Source organism: Tachysurus vachellii, chromosome 4 (assembly GCF_030014155.1).
Source record: "Tachysurus vachellii isolate PV-2020 chromosome 4, HZAU_Pvac_v1, whole genome shotgun sequence".
NCBI classification, from domain to species: Eukaryota; Metazoa; Chordata; class Actinopteri; order Siluriformes; family Bagridae; genus Tachysurus; species Tachysurus vachellii.
The window spans coordinates 13462481-13485783 of record NC_083463.1 but is presented as its reverse complement, the minus strand read 5'-3'; the positions used below and the strand labels follow the sequence as shown (position 1 = coordinate 13485783).

Here is a 23303-nt window from a genome sequence, read left to right as displayed (position 1 = left end):
CAGTTTGACTACAAATGTAAATACATGTGAAGTGTATGTCATCAGGATACAATCAAAGGGCATGAAATGACAGGTGTAAATGGGGTCATAAATTTAAATCTGACACACATTCTCTATCAACCATTTAAGAGGCGATTTTAACGCCAAGACAATGCTGAGCTCTAAATGATTTCTGAGTTCTTAGAGTTAAAGAAAAAGAAGTGCTGTGTGCTAGACAAATGAAAAATATTGCTGAAAATCCATAGACATATTTATAAATCCTATTTTGACTGAAAGAATGAGGCAGGTCTCAGGTGTGTATAAGCTGAAGGCAATTACATTTAACCTGTGTTAAGTTCAACCTTTATCTATTGGACTACTGAGAGTCACTTCTGCAGCTGTAAAAATAAAGCGTACTGAATCATGTAATAATGTGATGTGGGATAATGTGTGATTAACTGTGAGATGTGCATGTATATTTGCCCACCTGCTGAGTTGGGGGTGGAGGGGGAATTTGCCTGGCTGCCGTGAGCTGACACGCTGGCCGCATTCACTGCAGTTCTGGCTGCGTACATGTTGGCTTCCTCCTGAAACTTTCCAATGTTCTTCTTATACCGGATTCGTTTGTTTCCGAACCAGTTAGACACCTGGAGCAAAACATGAACAACTTTACATGGTCAAAATCAATTGCTTTAAATCTATTTTTTACTGAAAGTGGAACAATATGTGCTTGCCATAATCTCTCTATCAAACCTGACAAAAAGGATTTATGGCTTATTTTTTTTACAGTGATGATGTTCAGAAGGCATTTGGACTCAAAAAGGAACAAAGTGAAATGAAGCCATTTAAAATTACTACTAATCTGAGCCAAAAACTTGATGTAAGCGGTTGTCCCATTCCTCAATCTTAAATTTACACTCTGTCAGATTTAGAGTTTCACTAAATCAGAAAGTGAGGTAATTCCACAACTGCTGACTGCTACAATTCATCATTCTGAGGAAGAACACTTAATGGCAACCTGAATGAAACAAATCAACATACAGTAATTAATCAAGTAGACTATCTCTTTCAAACCTGACCATAATGGCTTTGATCAGTACTGTAATGATGCATGCCAAGATGAGAGTCAGAAAATATGTCACAGCACTGTGAGCCTGATGTGCTGTTTGCTGATTTTCTATTTGGCCTACTGTATCTGCAATACAAGTTTGCATCAAGCTGTGAGTTGCTGGTGTTTACTGTGAAGTCCCCAAAGGAAATCTCTGCAGTGGCCTGAACGATCATCACAATGATCAACAGTCAGCATATACTGATCATTGGTTAGATTATGTTTTATTCATTATAAGCTATACTGAACATTTTAAAATACATTCAGCACCATATGTCTATAAATGACCTAGCCTGTGGCAAAATAAACAGAATATTGCTAACTACTTAACAGAATTGAGGCTTGATAAAATTTAATGAAGCTTTTCTAAGCAGAGAAATACCAAACTGTCAATAATGCAGAACACAGATGGCAGGTTTATCTCTCTCTCTCTCTCTCTCTCTCTCTCTCTCTCTCTCTCTGTGTGTGTGTGTACCACAACAACGGTGTACATAACAAAGAAAACCACAGACAAATACGGGACTCCTCCACATACAGAACCCTGCCTATGAAGGGGTGAAGAATGCAAACGCTACCACAGCAAACTCACATTAGTGTCAGAATAAAAAAGATAGCCAATAACAATCTCATTAAGTCACTCCATCTGCAGCTAGCTATCATCAAGGACTATGACGGCACGGATCCGTCCTCACACGCACTAACACCCATTACCGCTAATACACTCCCAGATGAAGCTGTGCGGATAAAGGCTCGTGCTAATGATAAACAACATTAAAATGTAAACCAAATCAATCCTGTGGAAACACCCCCCCACACCCTCATAGACAGCGGCTAAACGTGTTTCTTTATTGCAAAATGGCACCAGACGCGCTCAACCAATCATTCTGAGCAGAGTCTGTTTGAGAACGGCACCCAGATGCATCGTCAAATTATGTCACCCCGGATTCATTAAGAGTTTTTTTTTGTTGCGCATCGTCCATTTAACATAAGCAGGTGCAGAATATTCACGTGCAGCAACACAGGTGTTCATAATCGAGGATCATTACATATGGGCTAACACAGTAAGCAATTATAGGTGCTCTATACAGAAAGTGAGCAGCTTTTTAAACATCCATACACACATGTAGCAATGATAGTTAAAATGATTTACAGTATGTATATATAACTGGTTAAAAAAAAAAGCGATCTGTAAAATCAGTAAAAACATATTGCATTAATATGAAACAAATATAATATAAAAGTATACAGTGGTAGTATACTGTAGTTTACTATTGTTTATACATACAGTAATGAAATAAAGCTTTATTCAGTGTTATTTGTCACAGAAAAGGTAAGTGCCTTGGTTGTGCACAAGACCTAGACAGGCAATCTGAATATGTTATCCAAACATTTAGATATAATATATAAGAGCAGGCAGTTACAAGCAGAGAAACAAGTCCAATTCAGAACATAGATTGTAAAAATAGCAAACTCATCCTTGTTTTATTTAGCTAGTGTTATAATTAACTACTATTTTAATGGCTTTGTCTCTGAGGGTGTTATCTCATTTTGTTCGTGTCACTTTTAATTTAGCAATGTCTATGCACTGTCACCTATGAGTAATTATTTTTTTGCACAATTAAAATTCTAAGTTTAATTGTGTTAGCAAAGCACAAATGTAGGCCTAACATAAACTATTATTTATAATTATGATTTATGATCATGGATATGTTCTATCACAAGATCAGACTTAGAGCTTTATTTATTTATTTTTTTTTACCAGATCTGCTTTAGCAGTCTCTCAATATAAGAAAATAATGTACCCATGCCAGCTAAGGCAGGTTATTCTATTAGAGAGGATACATTGATGTAAGTAGAGTGTAAATGCTAAATCAAATTTATAATTAAGAACTTGACTGGTCAAGAAAGCAGAATCTACCTGGGAGACAGTGATAGAGCATTTCTTGGCCAGCTCCTCCTTGGCCTCCTCACTGGGATACGGATTACTTAGGTGGGAGTAGAAGTACTCGTTCAGGATCTCGGTGGCCTGTTTGTTGAAGTTTCGTCTTTTCCTCCTGTGAAGAAGGAGCAGGGAGAGCGAGAGAGATGACATGTTTTGGGATTCAGAAGAAGTTTGACTTGTGCAACTGAATACTAATGTTACCTCATCTAATAACAGATCCTCTCCCTCTGCATTTTGTTCATGGCTTTATTGCATATGCAAGTTATGTTTGGCATGCATGTTGGGATATCGTTGGCAAAAACATGTGCCACTTCGCATTCAGAACATTTTATTATTCACGCAGAAGCAAAGTACAGGCTTCTCACACGTGCTGAAGGAGCTTTAAAAGCTTTGGAGGAGCGGAAGGCAGTGGTGGGTGCCAGCTTTGCTCATCTCCTGGGTTAAGAGTGTGTGAATGTGGCATGTCTCATGGGGGCTTTGCATATGCAGCGGTGAACCCTGCAAGCTTCTCCCCCGCAACACAGAGCGAGACGATTTCCTACCCACAAAGCCCCTCTTCACCATATGTAAATGAGCACAGCATGGTCTCAGCCTGCGAAAGAATTAAGCTGAAGAACTGAGCAGGCAGGAGTGGGGAGGGAGAGACTTGCCACCATCATTTGCAGTAGAATGGATAGTGCATGGTGAAAAGGGAGCGAGATGCTCATTTAAATGTTATGCCTTCAACTCAAGGCTTCCAGTGTGATTTATCCTCAAAGAAATATATGCAAATCCCAGGCATGCATCAAAGGGAACAAGTGATTACATTAAAGGAGGAAAGCACTGCATACTCTTTGGCATGTAGAGGCTCGTATATGGATCGGACCTCAGGAACAGTGCAATGCAAACCTGCACAATTAAACTGCACGACTGTTAGGCTTACAGTACATAGATATGCCTGTCACAGGGAACAGGCAGTTATGAAGAGAGATGGAGAGGTGGCAACAGTAAGTGCCTGGATGTGAGCTATTGTATACACTAATACATAAAAGAAGCTAAACAACGTTATCATTGTATGCAGACAGTCAGACAGTAACACCTACACACTCTGAAGGAAGTATAAATGACTGCAAACCATATGCATGGGGGACTTCATTTAATCAGTTACGAGAAGCTCATTTAATTTGTTTGTTTTACTCGGTAATACAAAATTGAATTTTTTATTTTTAGCAGTTTTGAAATCGTCTCTCTGAATAACCAGTTGTAAAAATAACCGGTTGTAAAAATGTAACACGTACACAAACTAAAACATTGTCTTTGATCAAATCATAGCGGTTTTTGATAAGTGAGGAAATGACAGACCTGGCATCGAGGAAGCGGGAGCGGAGGATCATGACTGCCTCGCAGGTGCTCTGCTTGAGCTGCATCTGGATGGAGCTAAACTTGCGGTGGATGATGCTGACCATGCGCTCGATCTCTTTGGGTGAGATAGGCCGTGTGCGCGACTGCTCTCGCAACAGGTTCATCACGTGAGTGGTAAACTCGTTACATGCCTTCAACAACAGAAAAAAAACAAACACGGATATATTTTATCTGTTGAAGAAGCTCAAATCAGAATTAAACAGATCGGATGAGATCCAGACATAGCTTAGACATAAGGTGAACTTAAGCTCAGTATGATTTTGATCAAGTAGTTGCTCATAATATTCTTTTTGACAGTATCATGGGTTTCAGTAGTGCTTTTACAACAATTTCCTGCCTTTTTCCTCATTTCATTTCATGTATGTATGTATGTATGTATGTATGTATGTATGTATGTATGTATGTATGTGATAGCAAATCATGAAATCCTGGAGGGAATGATAAACGATATTCATGAATGCACTGTGTCTCAAAATTCTGTTTAAGTAGGAAATATCTAAAACTTTTTTGCAAATGGTCTTCCACAAATTTTCCTACAGTAGATTATTTTAGTTTTCTTAAGCCTTTAAGAATACCAGGAAAATATATAGCGCAAACACCATTTAAAATTGACAGATGTGTTAACATGAATTCATCAGGAGCTGATGATGCTTGTGTTCAGAGGACCTACTAACATTTTGCTAAGTGTTATTTTCTCCTATGTATACAGAATTTTTCCAGTGCTATTAAAAAAAATCTTCAGAATAACTCACAAGATTTGTTTCTGTCTTTGTGTGTGTGTGTGTGGTGTGTGTGTAAGGTGGCTGTTTTATGATGGGCAGAGCTAGTAGGTGGGAATTGGCAAATGACCAAATTGAGTAAAAATGAGGAAAGCCTATCCATATATTTCACCTCCTGTTTTGTCTCATTTCTATGGATTGCCAAACTTAAAGCCATTTGGCAAAACTAAACAAAGTGAGCGAAGTACTTAATGCATTGCTGTATTGCAGGCTCAATTTCAGAATGGCTTTACTGGCACAAGAGCACTAGCAGAGAGCAACACTGTGAAAAAACAGGCAGATCAGAAGACAAAAAAGACTAGATGGAAAGCTAAAGGAAAATTCAGGATGCAGGGTTGGATCTGGTTGGTCAGGTGGTGCATGTGTGTGTTTATTATATTTTGGAAGACAGTCTACTGCCCCAGTGTGTGACGGGTTTGAATGCCTTTCTCTGAATGGACACCTGGCCTCTTCCCAGCATGCACTTGAGCGAGTCAGACCTTCCTTTACTGTCCCGTCCATCACTGTGGAGTTCCTCTGTTGTGAATAAGACAGCTTCTTTTACTGTCTGAAGAGTGTGAGATGACTTCTCTACTGTAACACTGAACGTGTGACATCTCTTCTACTGCACTCATACAGAAAGACAGCTCCTTTACTGTGATGACAGAGCGAGACAGTTTCTCTATGGATAGTGATAGTTTGAACCAACTTCTGTACTGTACTGATAAAGACCGAGACCTCTATTGTACTCAAAATGAGCCAGCTCCAGCTTCACACATGTGAAACTTCAGTATTGTTCTTTTGGAGAGTAAGACAGTTATGCAGCTCTGTAACCACACTTTTGGAGAGGGAGACAGTTATGGAGCAAGTCTACTGCAGTGAAAAGCGAGATAGAACAGTACACTTTGTCTGATAGAAACTGACAAAAGGTTTTTAAAATGTGTTTGTACTGTATATGTGTGTGTGAGAGTAAAAGAATGTTATAGGCGTCTTGAATAATGGAAAGACCCATTTTTCAACAAGATAATCTACACGGCTCAGCAACAAAACCCATGTCAGTAATTAGCAATCTTCGCAGAACTTAGCAGACTGCTACAAACATTCTGCTCCTTCACACACTGATTATGGGACAGTATTCCATATGCACTTCGAAAGTGTTACAGTGTCTGAAACAGTGACCGTCACTTTTCCATGTGAGATGCACTATTGCGTGCACTTTGCAATTCTTTGCACTTCATGCAATTACTGACTAGAGTCTATCTGCTGCTATGTACAATGTGTCATCCCCCTTTGCACTAAAAATGTCATTTGGGTGATTAGTCATTCTCACAGCATCAGTGACTGATTTTATATATATATATATATATATATATATATATATATATATATATATACACACACACACACACACACACACACACACACACACATATGTAGGGGTGTGTAAAAGTCTATAAGTGTATCCAGCACATAAGCACTGATGCATAAACAGTATTATTGGGCTGAGAGACAATCCACAAACCAAATTTCCACAAGCTTCAGTAGTGCTGCTGTCAGAAACTGACACAGAAGGGCTGGAGGAGGATTGCCACACACTGTGCAGGAGATTGATATATAGTCTCTAACTATACATACAGGTGCAACAAAGATAAGTCTAATAAAGTAGTCAATAGTGGTCAGTTTTTTTCCCTTTTAAAAGCCTGATGTGTTGGTGAAGTGACGGTGTATGTAATAAACCAGCATGGTTTATAGTTTCAAATAACTCTCCTTCTGTCTGTTTGCGCTGATGGTTTATTGACCATTGTATCACTTTTATTTTATTGTTTATTATCCTACTGAGTCATTGTTCATGTTTAACTGTCATGTATCACATGGTGTAATGATTCATTTAAAGCTGTAACTTTCATCCACTTTCCTTAAAATCTGAACCATTTAACTGTTTTATTGTTAGTTTAACTGCTTCTGTTTTATTTGTTTATTACTCATAATCCACATTTCAATGTGTACATTTTCTTTAATATGTAACTATTCTTCTTAAATTAATTATCTTTCTTTAAAATTGAATTGAGTTGAACTCAAGTGAGAAACTCAATAGTGTGTTTTTCCACCCAACTGTATTTATTTTAATCTGTGCTTACTTAAATCTGAACAGAAATACATTTTTATGCATTACTGTTTTTTTAATGACTAAGCATAAAAAGGTTTTCTGTTTGGCTGAGGTGTAAAAGTTGCTTTATAGATAGAAAAGTAAACATTTAACATTGAAACAGTGTTTTAACATATCTGCTGTAGACAACATTACGGTTAGTGTACTAATTACGTGTACTACTCATACTACTACTATTGGTGCACATTTTGAGTAATACTACTTAGTACAGTATTATGGCATTTCAAACCTAGTCCATGACTGTTTGGGTTGAGCACTTTTGATGTACATTTTTAGGATATACAACAAATCAATAGTTCAAGGACATGCATGCCAACTTTTCTGAAAGTCTCTTACTTGTTCATATTTCTCCAGTTCGGTGTGGTAAATCTGGCGGATCTGGGAGAGCTTGGCTCTATAATCAGAGTGTTCGGCTGAGTTATCAGCTCCGGCTCCTCCTGAAGCTGCTGCAGCGGCTGCGGCCGCAGCTGACCCACCCCCTTTCTCTGGCCCCGACACGCCTTCAGCCAACAGCATGTTGTCCAGTCTCATGAGCTGGGCATCGGGAGGCTCTTCTTCCTGGGCACCTCGGATACTCAGCACTGTAACAAAGCAAGCAGTGGAAGCCAGTAAAAAGCTGAACGCTGAAAGCGGTACAAGCTGAATGGACTGGTTTAGAGCTGGCAATGGATCTCAAGCTTCATCGATTCACAATTAATTTCTATGTATGAGAGGAAACATTCAGTGGACCTAAAATAAAAAAAGGCTACAGTCAGCTTTACAGTGTTTTAGTGTGATGAAATAAAAAGGCACTTCGTTTCATTCATATTCTTCCCAGTGCCTGACAAAGTTCAATTAATAAAAACCTACTGCTTTTAACATGCCCTCATAGACTTTCCCTTCTTCAATCTGTCTAAGGCCATAAATCTCCTCCACTTCATTCTTGTTGCTGAGGAGGTCAAGTATGTTCTTGTTTACAATGCCACTACACAATCCCCTTATGTGTAAAGAGGGAATTTGTGTTATGTTGTTGATATGCACTTCCATGTTATGATGGGAAATTGCCAAGGGTGTATTAAGAACATTATGGGCATGCTGTGCAGAGATGTGAAACCTCCCTGTAGTTTTACTCTAATCCACTAGAGGGCTCTCATCACTCTCTCTTTTTATCTCCCTTTCTTTCTTACATATACACTAGTAAAAAGAGAAAGGCAGTTGCCATTTTCAGCACACACACACATGTACCAGAATAATTACCAGACAGTCTTTTTCACTCATCCCTTTGATCTAGAAACACTTTCTCCGTCCGTTCTAATGAGTGCATGGGGAAAGTGTACCCTTTCTGAATTAGTCGATGGCAAGTCAAAGGTTGACGATCATTTCCTCATGAGGTTTGACGCCTCGCCAAAACATGGATTTGAGACTCCAGAGTCAAGTGCAGCACTTGAGTGTTAATGCTGATTATGCATGCCATTGTGCAGGAGTGAAAGGAGTAGAGTGAGAGAAGGGCACTTCATTAACACAGAGACAAAGCAAGCACTCGGTGCATTAACTCCAGACCGCAGTGTGGGGATCGGACAGCATCGCGTGGGGTCAAGCTCAGTGGGAAAGAGTCCTGCTGTACTCCATGAGCGGGGTAGGAGGGAGTGCTCTTCCCACCCCCTTGCTTTTAAGCGTACTCATGCAAATTTAGAGACTGCTGGCGAGTGGGAGCGTTCAGGAGGTCATGTCTCGCGCACAGCATGGAGTCGAACAAGCTGCACCATGTTGCTGAGCCTTATGGGAGAGAGGAACTGCACGTCCATCCTGTTTTATTAGAGCCTGAAACTGAATCTGACCTGATAAGGTAATTGGGACAGAGCCATGTTTGAGGGGAAAGGAAGCAGGGTTCATGGCACAATGTAACACAAACCCATAAACCGTGGTTTGGCAGAGCCTCTGACCAATAAAGAAAGGAAAAGACCTGAAGGTAATGTCACAACTATTAAAAATACCCCATAATATTTTAGAGATCCTGTCCAAGAGTAGGAGGTTTTACCTCAGCTACACAATTTATACAAAGAATATGAAACCGCACCTGGTTAAATACTATCAGAGGAACAGTTAAAACATTTACAGTATTCTCTGGACTATAACAGGCACCTGTCAAGTTTCTCTGTGTTTTTTTAAGCAGAAATCTATACTTATATTGTAATTGTATATTACATTGCTTTGCTGATTAAATCACAATAAAGATGCAAGAATTCAGTGTTCATTTTGTCACCACTATAACTCACAAAAAAGGCTCACTGTTAAAGTTTTATTAGATAAAGATTGTAAACAAGACCAACACTATAAAAATACACGCTGAAACAGTAAATAAAGACTGATGTCACTCAGCATGGTGTCCAGATTACACCAAATGAGACAGCCTTAAATAATTAGAAAACAACCCTTTCTTAAAATTGCGAGCTCGAGTGTATGCTTAGGCTGTAGCGCATTCTTTCAAACGTAATTATAAAAGAATGCACTACTGCTAGTGCTGCCAATTAGACAGACCTGTGCTTCATAAACCCTGCACTCTTAGCCCTTAAAGTGTGATGCAAGTCTGATGCAAGCTGAATTACAGAGCAAACATCTCAAGCTTTACATCACGTCAGCCAGAGCAGTGCAGGGCAGCGTTTAGCTGAAACCCAAAGCCGAGAGAATTCTTCCCAAACGGGATAAACCGTCTAGACTGTTGAGTGAAAATGGAACATAAAAATTCCCCTCATTCGTACACCGTTCAGCCCGCATCTGCCAAGTCTCCTGTGTTTATTTTACTTGGCTGGAGGCCCGTTCACCATCGGCCTCTTAAAGAGCAAATCTGTTTGGGTCAGCGCAGGCAAGAAAATGTACAGTGAAACCCAATACACTCATTAGGGAAAAAACATATAGGACAAGATCAAAAGGAAGAATCAAAGAAGCTGTTGACATGAAATCTCTTGGAAATATATTATTATATGAGGTCATATAAAACCATGTTATGGAATCATGAAGAAAAAAAAACACCAATAGTTTCACAAGGGTTGCACAGTTTGAAAACTAAACCCAGTCAGGCGAGGAATCAGAACTGAGTTGGGTTTAATAGCGCTCCACATGGCTGTATCTGCCTCTGCCAGTGAAAGCGCGTCTCTAAGCAGCTCTGCTGTTTGTTCGTGATTCCAAAGCAACAGCACAGCCAAGAAAAACCAGAGTGCAGCTGGAGAGCATCTGTGAGCCATGGCCACCATTCATCCACCAGTTTTTACGTCATGTTCAACTGACCACGCTTATTCAGGCTGTAGTGACAATATTGGTTTTAACATGTAGGCTTAGTTTTGTGTGTGTGTGTCTATATATCTATAAAATGACTCGAATTACTAATACACCATATTATTTATCCTGTAAAGACACTTTATGTGGGACAACTCCCTATCCTTTGACAATGTTCCATCATTGTTCTACCAGTGGTGCAAAGATGAATAACCGTCTACGAGGTAAAAGATGCATCCTAAAGGTACAAATGATATACTGTTAACAAAGCATGAAGCTTTGTTTTTGAGTTTAGTAAGACAGTGAACAGAAAGTTTACAGTATACTTAATAATGTGATGTTATGTTATATTGGTGTTATTAATATATCTCTAATACCAGTGTTTGGATAATATCTACTACTTTATGTGTTCTCTGTAGAGAATTATATTTCAGTGGTCAAAAGTAATGTAATTAAGATTAGGAAGATTCATAAAAACATATTCAGTGAATTCTCTATTACACTTGCCATATGCTGTACAACTGTCTATACTTGTAATCTCCCAACCATGTCTAAGCAAGACAAATGATGATTTATCTCTTGCTTAACCTAAAGCATGTCATTAAAAGCATACAATATATTATCCTAAATAAATACAATTAAGGCTAAATGAGACAGAGAGAGCGCACAAGAGAGATGGAGGGTATTGTGCTTCCATAACTGTGGCTTTGCTGAAGGTCATAATTACACGATTCAGTGAGGGCCACTTTACTTCTTAATGGCAGCCTAATTGATTCCTCCTAATGTTTTCCAGCCTTGGCTCCATACTTTCTCTTCACCAGAACAACAGAGCGGTCTGAAACAAGCTGATCTGTGAGCTTACTGATCACTCTCTCTCTTTTTCTCTCTTTTTTCTTTCTCTCTCTTTCAGTCCTGATCTCTTTTGACATCATCTCTAACATAATAATTATTTCATTTTTTGCAATCTTGTGAAACAATTTGAGGGTTTTATCAGATATTTAAGTAAAAATGCTTCATACTTTAAGTTTTCTGTCCTCATTGTTCAGTGTCTTAACAGCAAATTAACCTGAGCAATTATTTGTTTATTCACAATCACTGGCTAGTTTTTAGCTTGGATGAATAGCACTTGTAGCCAAGTACACCATATTATCCTGTCAGTGGGGAAACATTTTTGATTCATATCAACCCTCCAGAGTGGCGAAACCTACCGAGGATGAAAGATTACACAATATTGTAAACTGATTGTAAACATTTTTAAATTCCAGCTCTATCCCTGCACATGGCAGGCAGATTTTTTTTGCCAAAAGTAAAGTCTAAAGTTGTAAAGTCTATTCTATTTAAAAGGTAGTTTTAGGACAGTTTTTTCTAACCAACCTCAATTTAGAGGTGTTTTAAAGAACAAGGAAAACTTAGCTCCTGAATGAGACATGGCTGATTGTTAAGATGCTGCTCACTGAGAACATGTAAAAGACAAAGCTACAATGTTACTAATTATCATGATAAGGAAAAAGTAATATTGGCACGTCTATTCATGGTACAGCAGACTAACCTCACTGCGCTGTGGACATCTCAGATGTGCGTTACTGGATTTGGGATTTACTAAGCCAGACGTGGCTGTACAAAAGGCCAAAACTATTGTTAGTTTTTACTTTGTAAAGCTGATAATCCAGAAAAAGATTAAATAAAATGTAAGTCTGTGACATTTGTTCAACCTCTGCACATCTGGCCTTTTACAAATCAAATCAATATTTAATAAAAACCCGAGCCACAGGCTTAGTGCACGATGGATTTCTCTTTGCCGTCTGCTCATTTATCGGAGGCGATTCATTTCATTTCTTCGGGAAGCCGAGGGTTTTCTGAGGAACCCGTGAGGAATGGAAGGCCGGAGTAGAATTTATGCACCTTTTCCCGAGATGACTGCTTTTTTAAAACCCTGCCTACTTTTTTCCCTCCCTGCTGTGTTACTGTGCACTGCTGAATGTGCAGTGCTCCCAGTCGTCTGTGTTTTCCATTAACTAAACATTCAACATGGCTGCCTGCCTTGTGCCGAGGCTCCGTGGGATACTGAAATATTAACTGAAGTGCTATAAATGGGGCTAGCCATTGCTGAGGCTTAACGTTTCTTTTGTGGCAAGGCTTAATTGAACAAGCACGAGAAGCAAAGGCCGCTAATGTCCCTTATATGATTGAAACATTTCCAAGAGAAGGAGAAGGAGGCCAAAATGCAAACACTTGGCATCAGCTTCAAACTGCATTTCCCGTAGCCTTGTAACACTGACAGCACATCACAGCTCACAACGCTTAATTAGTATTACCAGCAGAATATGCAAGTGTGTAAGGTACAGTGCTTGCTTTAAGTGCTGGCCTGATGAGAATGAGGCCAGAAGAAAAAGGGGGAAATGGGCAAAAAATTCCACACAAAGTGTCCAAACTGTGTTGTGATTTCTAGAGATGGGGCACGTCAGAGTACACGATGAACTTTCTCAATTCATTCTGCTTAGATAAAATAATCGACTTCGCTACATGATGCTGTAATATACATTTTATACCTCTTCTGAAAAATACAACCATAATTCGATGAGATCTGCTCTTTATTTCATGTAACTGGGTGGTTAGCATGGTTAGGTTACAAAATCACTTCCGCCTCAGTTCCAGATGCTATTTAGTGTTGTGCTCTTTGCAAAGTTAAAAGTATTATAATGTTTTATTATTGTTTGGCACAATAATAATAATCGCCATATTTGTTGGTACAATCATCATGCCATGAATGTATCATGTTATTCCAGGCATAAATATAAAACCACAAACCATAAATCAAAACAGGATTCCCAACACCCTCAAAAAATGTCTCCTATCAGTGATAAAAGAACTCAATCGATAAGCAAAGAGACAGTTTCGGCTTCGCCTCCAGCCCGTGGCGCCTAAATCTCATCCCGAGCTCTGAATGACGCTATAATAACAGCAAGAGACAGTCACAACACAACGTATTCACCTCCCCATACATCTCTTCCCATCAGATTAGCGCTGGGTAACACCAGTCTGTCAAAAGCCGCAACAGAGCTTAATCCGCTCCGAAGCTCGCAGCTCATGTTGACATAGCAATGCGGCGATGGGAGATGCTGATGTTTAATGAATGAATGTTAGGCTGTGCTGTCACTTTTAGGCAGATGTGACGCATGTGGACACGCATACACGTGCACACACACACACACACACAGAGTTTTGCATTTCAGTAGTAAAGTGGATAGTGAGTGACACGTCAAGTGCAGCAAGTCAGCAATTACACATACCACAATGGCTCAAAATGGAAATATGCAACCTGCCTATTCAAATTTTGTACTGGAATTTGTTTCCGGACCCTGTGATAACATGCCACCTGGAAAAATTTCAAAACAACTCTGGAAATCTGTAGCGCATTTTAGGTGTGGCTGACACAGCCAGCTGGCATTTCGACCAATATGAGTCAACTGAATTGTTGGACTTAAAATTTAAACAAACAAACATCTGCACAAGTTATGACTTAATATTGTAGTCAATTAATAGTAATCATTACACTAATACTGTTTTTTGTTTTCATTTTATTTTCCATTTCTTCCTTTAGAGCCAACTCTAATTAATCTTTACAGAAATCCAGTTTTTATATAAAATCTATCAATCATGAATAAGTATATTTGTTCAAATTCCCATCCTTAGTTACCACCATTACATAATATCTTTCTGTTCATGGTTAAAAAGCGTCAAATTTGTTTTGCCCTAACTTTAAAACCACATTTAAATCATAGCTGTTCAGAATGTATTTTATAAAGCACTGTTGTTTAAACATGTGTGTCGGATCTGTGCAACTTGTATGTAAAATAGCTCCATAATATAATATTTTGCCACGTTGCCCACACCAGGGCATTATATTTATAGTCAACAGAACTATTGTGTAAATTCTCTTATTCTCAAGTGGGAGAAAAACTAGTCCGACTCCATTATGTTCCACCTGAAGCACCAGCCACTGAGAGAGAGGAAACAAATTGCAATTTTTTCCCCTTTCTTCCAATAATAAATCATTAGAATGGAACATCTTTTCATAGCCTGAATCAAAAACAACAGAGGGGAGCGAAGGGAGCGCTGGATTGGAGTCGCGTCCCATTTGCATAATTAACCCTTTCTGGTGGGCCCTGATTTATGCCGACAGCTCGACTCGCGTGTTTTTTATTTTGCACGGCGCTGATTCAGTAGGCTGTGGCACTCGGCTGCGGCGCCCGGTGGTTGATAAATCAGGGAGGGTCGACTGTGAGCGAGAGTGGTGGTGGTGGTGGTCCTGTCACGACTCGAGCAGCAGAGTCGAAGCGACAGCTACATGCTAATTCAACAGCAGCAGAATTCATTATACAGGCGCGGGGGTAGCGGGACGGAAAAGGAACCGAGGCACTCGCACGCACACACCGGGAGGAGGACGTCAGACTCTGTGCTGTTAAATCTTGGCCACCTCGTGCCACTAAGCTGCTAATGCAGCCATGCTGCAATGTCTGCTTAGGGCAGATCAGGGTAGTAAAAAAATGTCACTCATTAATAATTAGCATGGAAAAGGCAGATCAAAAAATGAGAGAAAAATATCTTTTTGGGGAAAAAATCTTAAATGGATGGCTAGTTTTTTCTATCATGGAGGGTAATTAATCAACTAAATCAGAAGTAAATTGCAAATTAAATAATCAATTAAAAGAATAAGTCCCTGTGTGCGTGGAGGTGTGACGAGTTGAGATGACAGGCGCTGGATTAAAGCTAGCTCTGTGTGTGTGTGTGTGTGTGTGTGTGTGTGTGCGTCTGTGTTCACGCTTTATTCCTTATCTTGAAATTGTTTGTCCCTGGAGTGTGTAGGACTGAGCTTACAGCTCGGTGGACCAGCGTAAGAAGGCATCCCTTTGTTAGGGAGCTCGATCCGGCTTTAATAATGCTAATTACGATCATTAGAGGGCAGTCGGGCCCGAGGGTGGCTGGTAATGACACGGTCCCGAGGATGGAGAGAGAGAGCGAGAGAAAATCTCCGAGTAAAAGCCATTCATTAAGAAAATGGTGCTCCTCATTTCAAACAGGACAATATAATGCATCCTCAGGCTACAGGACTCTTCCTCTTCGCTCTTTGATATTACGTGATCTTGCCTCCGCGCTCCTACTAATCAGGGCTGTGTTCCAAATTGCAAGCCTGGAGGCTTCGCACACACTCCAACATGCCAAGGGTTTGAAAAGCTGAGCTGAACGAAAGCATATAGCTCAAAATGACTATTTGTGTATTTATATGTAATTAGATGCTTGACAGGCATAATTATCTTAGCTTAAAGCTAAATGTCTTCAGCTGTGTAACCAAAAGTGAACAAAATGAGCTTTACGCACACTAACAGGCATCCGAGCTCCAGTGACAGATCCTCAGCTGGGATCGAACGCTATTCACTCAAACAAAGGTCTATTTATGTATTTATGTTTAAGTGTAGGCTTGACAGGGATAATTATTTTTTTTGTATAAAGCTACTTTTCTTCAGCCGTGCAACCTACATCATATCTAAACACCGACTCTCCAGCTGACGTGTTTTTAAGGGCCAGTCAGAGCATGAGATATAGAGCAGGTCCGATATGCCTTGTGTGTGGACAGCGTGGATTTACATTTATACATGTGTACAGTGAATAAACAGCCAGGCCGTCGGTGTGCAGTGTAATGTGAAATAAATGTAGCTGCATGATTGTAGCGTCCACTTCCTCCCCGAGGGCAAGACTGGCTGTGTGTCATTAAAAGCTCCCCTCTGGCTCTTTTCCCTTCGGGAGGGGGTAGCGAGCACGTCAGTCTCCTAAAGCGGGGGAGAAGAGGAGGTGGAGACACCATCATACACGCGAGACAAGACAGGGCTGGACGGTCACTTCATACAGCGCTACACACAGCCCTGCTGACACTGCACTCGTCCTCCCCATCACTGTGCGTTAGGGAAAAGGCAAAACAGGTCGGCTGCATCCAAACCTGACTCTCTCTCTCTCTCTCTCTCTCTCTCTCTCTCTCTCACTCACGTCCACAGTCCACACACTTTCAATCCTAATATAGGAGGCTCTGTATTATAGTGCATACATAAAGTCATATTTTATACACTACAAAATTTCATTATCATTAATAGTTCACTATGTTTTACAATTTATTCATGACATTTTATTTGTCATTAGTCACATATTTTAAATATAATACAAAAATATATTCTTCTGTCAGAGCAACAGCCTGCGTGTCTTTTTTTTCTTATGTCCTCTTCCAGACTGATGACATTTTAATGTATTCACAATTACAATATAATGCATGTTGAAAATAATGGTAAGTTATACAATATTCAGCAGAGCATGAAGAGATGAAGAGAGCTGGGTGTAATAAACACAAATTCCTTTTACTGTAATGATAGTTTTTTACTGTTATACAGGTTTATTAATGCGTTTTTGTATGTAATTTTTTTTTTAAATATTTAATTGTATTAATATCCAGGAATCATCACTATTTGTTCTGCTGAATAAATGATGATATGTGGGATTCAGAACTGAATTTGTTTAAAATCGTAATTAGAACAAGGCTTTCATTTTCCACAAAGGCTTTCATGACTTCATCTGCAGAGTTTTTCCTTCAAGTTGAACTGACAATGTGCACTAAAAGCAGAAGTTAGTACCTACGTCATTAAGCTGTCCAACCCAAATAGTTCTCCACTCAGTGTGGTTATCTAAGTGCAATGAAGAAACGTCCATGTAAGCCATGTGGAAATACTACAGCAATGGTTACTCCCCATGCTCTGAGACGTTCTGCCATGCACTGGAAAAGAGGCTATGGTGTTTCGGAAACAGAATCGGCTGAGCACGAAGCTCCTGGGAAATTTAGCAAAGGGAGAAATGCCAGGCATCCAACTACCCCAGCACCCCCCTCTCTCTCTCTTTCCCTCTCTCTCTCTAATCCTTCCCTCCCAGCCCTCATTCCATCTGTGTGCGTTTGTGTGGCATATTTCATAGAGTGTCGCTCTCTCTCTCACCGCCAACAAGTTTATGTAAAAGTGATTAACAGTAATTAATCCTTAATTACTCTGATTAGCCAAGTCGCAGTAAATTACAGCACATCTGGAGCAGCAGAGGAGCGGCGAGTAGCAGCGGCGGAGCGGGGTGGGGCGACAAATACTCCAGACGATCTGCTGCGTTTTGTGTTATCTGCAGCAAAGCCTGCAGTGCACATCAATGATGAGACTAAGCTGCAAATAATGTAATTTGATAAACACAAAAACATTCATTTACAATATAATTTTACACTAGTAATTTGTAAATAAACTCTATTTAAAAAAACACAAGATCCCAAACCTTATTTATGTGCGCAAGTCCACTTGAATTGTCATTTTTTAATTCAGTTTTTAATGTGCTTTGTCAAATTTATTCTCAATTTTTAGACGCAATGTTCACAATACTAGTACAATTCGACTGAAACAAACATTTTGTTTCCATTTTGTAACAGCAATTTCGGCATAAAAAAGTGCAGTATGGTAACTCATCACTGATGCCTTCACACAGTTCCAGCAACTTGTTTAGTGTTGCCAGATGAAGCAAAATCCCCGGAGTATGGGCAATATTTGGAATAACCTTGGGCTGGTCAATGTAATTTGTCAAAGTTACATGTTAGTTAAGGTTTACAGTATGCCATGGTTTAAACAACAATGTGCACTTTGAACACTGCATTCAAACTTAGTGACCCTTAACCACTTTCCATCCAATGTGTTGTTATCTGCATCTCTGGGTGCTCCTATTTGATGTACATTAAGCTCTTCTGTAGTGCAGGATTAGCTTTTTAGGTTACTTGTTAGAAGAATAGTAATTTATCAGTGATGTCTTAATACCAGTTTTTCAATCAACCATTAATCTTAAATTGTACAGTGGAATAACAGCAAACTACAAAGCAAAGTAAATCAATACGATTTAAAGAACAATGCAAAAAAAATCTAGGACTTTGTTTTGTATTTTTTTATCTGTATGTGCCCTGAATTGGTCAAAAGACTATTCATCTTTGCTTGTTACTTTGTCACTGTCAGTGTGAGCAGCTGCTAAAAGGCAAGGGGATTTTAACATCATGGGATATCGCTAAGCTTTGATATCTTTCCATTTTATAGTATCACAGTATTGCTTAAGAAATTATGTAGCTTCTTAGCATAACAAAGCTTTTTAAATAGATTTAGCTGTTGTAGTGTATAGCAAGCTAACAAGGCTTGTCCTCTAGGCACTCTGTGTGCTCTCTTTTGACAGGAATACATCAGTTAGCAAAATTTAACCATGAAAATGATGGAAATGGTGACGATGATTCAAAGTGCCTTCGATAACAGTATTGAGAAATATGGTGTGACCGATTGACGGCACATACCGACTGGCAAAGCAGATTCTCTCCGCGGTAAATCTTACTGATGCTGATGTATCTGACATCACTCCAAAAGGTTCAGCTCAATAAAAGCAAGAGAAATGTCAGCTTGAGGAATTTTGCACATGCTCTAAACAAGAGTGTGAGCCAGAAGTGTGTGAGTGTGTGTCAGCCTTTTCCACCAGTCAGGTTTTGTCAACCAAAAGAACAAGGGCCTGAATATGCCATCCAAGACACTGACCTTTGCAAAGCAACACTAAGAAGGCACAATAAAACACAGTCTCCAACACTCATTATGGCACGCACACACACATACACAGAGCACACACACACACCTCACCTACTGTGCCTCTGCTGCATTCCTGATTGGCTGCGTTGCCTACAAATATCTCAGTGCATGCCAGCAGTGACTTGGCCCATGCAAGAGTCTCTTTCTTGCTCGCTCTTGGTCTTTCTTTTCATTTTTGCTGCTTTCTCTCTCTCTTGCGGATAGATAAATAATGCATTAGTCGGCGGCGTGTGGCGCGCTGCAGCCTCTCTCTCTCTCCCTCATTCTCAGCGGGTTTCAGCCCGGCTCCCTGAGCGCCCTCCCCTTCCAGCTTTTCCCGTTACACCACTCCCGATTAATTACACACATTAATGAGCTGCATTATTAATGGGCCTCTTACTTGGCAGTTTAAGGAAATGCAGCAGAGCGCTCGGCATAGCGCCTTGTGAGCTTCCAGCTCTCATTAAAACATCATGCAAAAGCCCAAAGGACCACTCGCTGCTAAGACACCCCAATCACGTGACTTGTGGGCCAGACACGAAACTAGAAAATGCTCACCAAAAAACAAGTGATATTTTTCGGATATCAAAACCATGGCCTGAAATACAGTTCCAGTGACATAGCAACGAAAGTGAAACATGATAAGCCTAAAAACATTATTACACAGTAAATAAAGATTTGTAGAAGACAGCTCTCCTGATGATACATACTGAAAGACACTGCACTATACAGAAATCAGGGAAAATGCTTCAAAGCAACTTCAAAGATCACAATATTGTGCTGAATATCATAAAACACTGTGTAGCTGTTCATCTGCATGTGCCTAGGGATGACTAGGGATGAATGAAATTGGATTTGATGATGATATGAGTAAACATAAGGAATATCAATTAGTGGCACTATGCAATCTCATAAGAGATTTTCTAGTAGAAATTTCAAGTGTATATTCCTGCTGGAAAATTGTAAATAAAGTAATTTAGAAGAAACTGAACAAACTGAAAGTGTGGACATTTTGTATATTAAACGTTGAGCTGTATTATTCTCTCCTACCAGGTGCACTATTTTTCTGTATGATATTGACTCAGAGCCTGTTTCACATTGAGAGAGAGAGAGAGAGAGAGAGAGAGAGAGAGAGAGAGAGAGAGAGAGAGAGAAAACAAGTGAGAGAGAGAGAGATGGAGACTGAAACTCCCAGGGGCCTCCGTCATTTGGGAAACACTGTGTATGTGACTGAGTGTCTACCTGCTATTCTGCGGAATAAAACAAAACGCATAACATGTCAAATTATGTTATTGACAGGCAGATGAGACAAAATTCTCCAAAAATTCTATATCATCACTTTGACAGCAGATGAACAAACTGTTTAAAATAGTGGGTGTTAATGGAGCATTGTTACAGAAATAACTGATATTTAGTCCTTTGATAAAATGATACCATGATTACAGAATAAAAAATAATACAGGAAAAATATAAAAACTGTAAAAACATTTTAATTAAGCTAACAGTTTGCAAGATGGAAAAAATTAGTTTTCATGTGTATTTTCATGGACGCAGTGTTGTAATGAGAAGATGTAACCATAGAAACAATCGCATAATGGAGGTCTACTGATCTGTGGAAGATAAAGACTAGAAAGTCGGGCTAAATAATGACACTAAGTATGTTCCTTTCATATTATTCAGTTATGAGGAAACAAAACATAGCTTCATTATGTTGAGCTCATGCAGTATACATGATGACTAAATACAGATGAGAAATTAAAGAGCCACACATGCAGTTTCATTCCCCCTTCAAAATTGCTTTGCCACCATTAGCTTACTATCGTGCGTCCATCTTGCAAACATTAGCAGGTGAAAATATAGGATGATGAATGGAGGAAGATTTGCTCCATCACATCCATCAGAGGCCTCTTCCTCAACCTGTCATTTCATTCCCATGAATAGTAATGTAGTACACACACACACACACACAGAGAGAGAGAGTGAGTGAGTGAGTGAGTGAGAGAGAGAGAGAGAGAGAGAGAGAGAGAGAGAGTGAGTGAGTGAGTGAGTGAGAGAAAGAGAGAGAGAGAGAGAGAGAGAGAGAGAGAGAGAAATGTCCGACTGAAAATGCTCATCCATAGAGCCCCAGATAGGCCAGGCCCTCGGGACACAAACTCTTATCGGTGGCTCTTGACGGCCCCCTTTATCTCTCCATCCCTTCATCCCCTTCATCCATCCTTCCCTTCATGGTGATGAAAGGAAGAAGAGTGTGAAAGTGGTGAGAGTGGCCAAGCCATTTGTTACACACACCCAATCTGGGTCATGGAGCAGATGCTAATATGGGTCAGGAGGAACCTCTGCTGTCAATCAAAGGACAAAACGAGTCAAAGAATAAAGGAATAGTGTAGAGAGGGGAGAGAGAAGTGAGAGAGAGGGAAAGGGGGGAGATCATGGTTAGTGAAGTATATCATAGACCATCAGTATAGGGATGATGAAAGGAATATTAATACCATATGTGAAGGAAGAGTAGGTCAGAGGTGGACAGAGAGAAAGATAGAGAGAGAGAGAGAGAGAGAGAGAGAGAGAGAGAAGGATGGAGGACAAAATCTTAGTAAATTAAACCGTCTGAAGGTCATTAATGACTTTAATTCTCCACCACGGGTTCATATACCTAATTCTGTCAAGGTTAGATTTAATGAAAGCACATTTCGAAAAGTCAACTGAAAATGGCTAACCTTTCATCTCATTTTCAAGCGGTGAGAGAGACAGAAAGAGAGAAAGGGAGAGAGCGAGTGGCAGGGGGGAACAGTCAGAGAGCCATACTGAGAAAAAAGAGGGGGAAGAACGAGACTGAGACAGAAAAATGGAGAAGGAAAAAAAAAGAGTGATAGGAAAGAGATAGACATGATAGGGACAGAGATGGAAATGTTCATGGAGAGAAAGGGCAGAAAGTGAGAAAAAGAATGCAAGTGGAAAAAGAGAGAAATTTGGACACAGTTGGTTTGGTTAATGTTGAGTAGACTCAGGTTTAAGATATTCAGGTAACCGTGAATATACCCTGATATACATTTATTAAAGAGGAATGTCAGTGTCAGTTACCTTCAATAACACATATACATTGTTTAATGCTGATTTAAAGGAAAAGTGACAGAAATCCCACAAAACTGCTAACTGTGCTTTCTCAGGAGATTCCCTAACAGACAGGATGTGAGAGAGTGTGTGTCAGACTGCACACATCCCTGATGCTGAAGGGAATGGTGTGTGTGTGTGTAAGGAGCTGGGCTGTGTGTCTCAGTGGCTTCACTGCAGTCAGAGGCTGATTGAGAAAGCCGCTCTGCCTCTGACCTACATGCTGCACAACTCTGAGACTCCACCGTACTCTATCTCACTAACTCTCTTACTTTCTGTCTCCTCCTCTCACAATTCCTCTCTTCCCCTCTCTCTCAGCACCTGTGTGTCCCGGATGCACAATGCTAATTCATGAAATCTCCTAGCAGAAGCAGCACACAAACACACACAAGGCATGTCAGAGTTTTGCCTCAGCAGAGCAGGAAGGCGTCAGGGAGCAAGAGCTGAAACAAAAGTGTGAGTTTGCAAAGTGTTCGTAGAAACTCGGTAGAGTTGTTACGATGAGGCAGCGAACACTAAACCTGTCATATACATGCTGATCACACACTCACCCTCACTCACTCACACACGCACACACACTCACACACACTCACACACACACACACACATGCACACACATACACACATACACACACACAGTTCGTTCTAATGCCATGCGGTCTGACAGTTGTCTGAATAATTGCATGCTAATGCTTCAGGCTAGCCGTATGTATTTACCTCAAAGTGCAGTGTGAGAAATTGCAGGGGGAGCGATTTTTCACTGGGAGAAGGGGACGAGCAAGCAAAGGAGGGAGTGAAAGAAAGAAAGAGCGAGTGTGTTAGCGAGACTGTCTTTGAGCTGTGGGAAAAGTAGAGGCAATTTGTAGTGGCGGATGACAATTCAGTCTTTTCCCCGTGACAAGAGAGAGCTTTATAATTGTGCCGAAGC

At 40.0% G+C, this 23303-nt stretch overlaps 1 protein-coding gene across 2 annotated transcripts in view; it reads right to left on the bottom strand.

The window, feature by feature from the left end:
- pbx1b (pre-B-cell leukemia homeobox 1b) overlaps positions 1-23303 on the bottom strand; it is a 66895-nt gene that overhangs the window by 5562 nt on the left and 38030 nt on the right. For both annotated transcript variants that reach the window (XM_060867838.1, XM_060867837.1), the window contains exons 3-6: positions 7692-7936; positions 4371-4561; positions 3006-3141; positions 467-626 (exon numbers count right to left, since the gene is read on the bottom strand). In XM_060867838.1, the coding sequence (XP_060723821.1) occupies positions 467-626; positions 3006-3141; positions 4371-4561; positions 7692-7936 (732 nt within the window). The remainder of the gene's footprint in view (positions 1-466; positions 627-3005; positions 3142-4370; positions 4562-7691; positions 7937-23303) is intronic.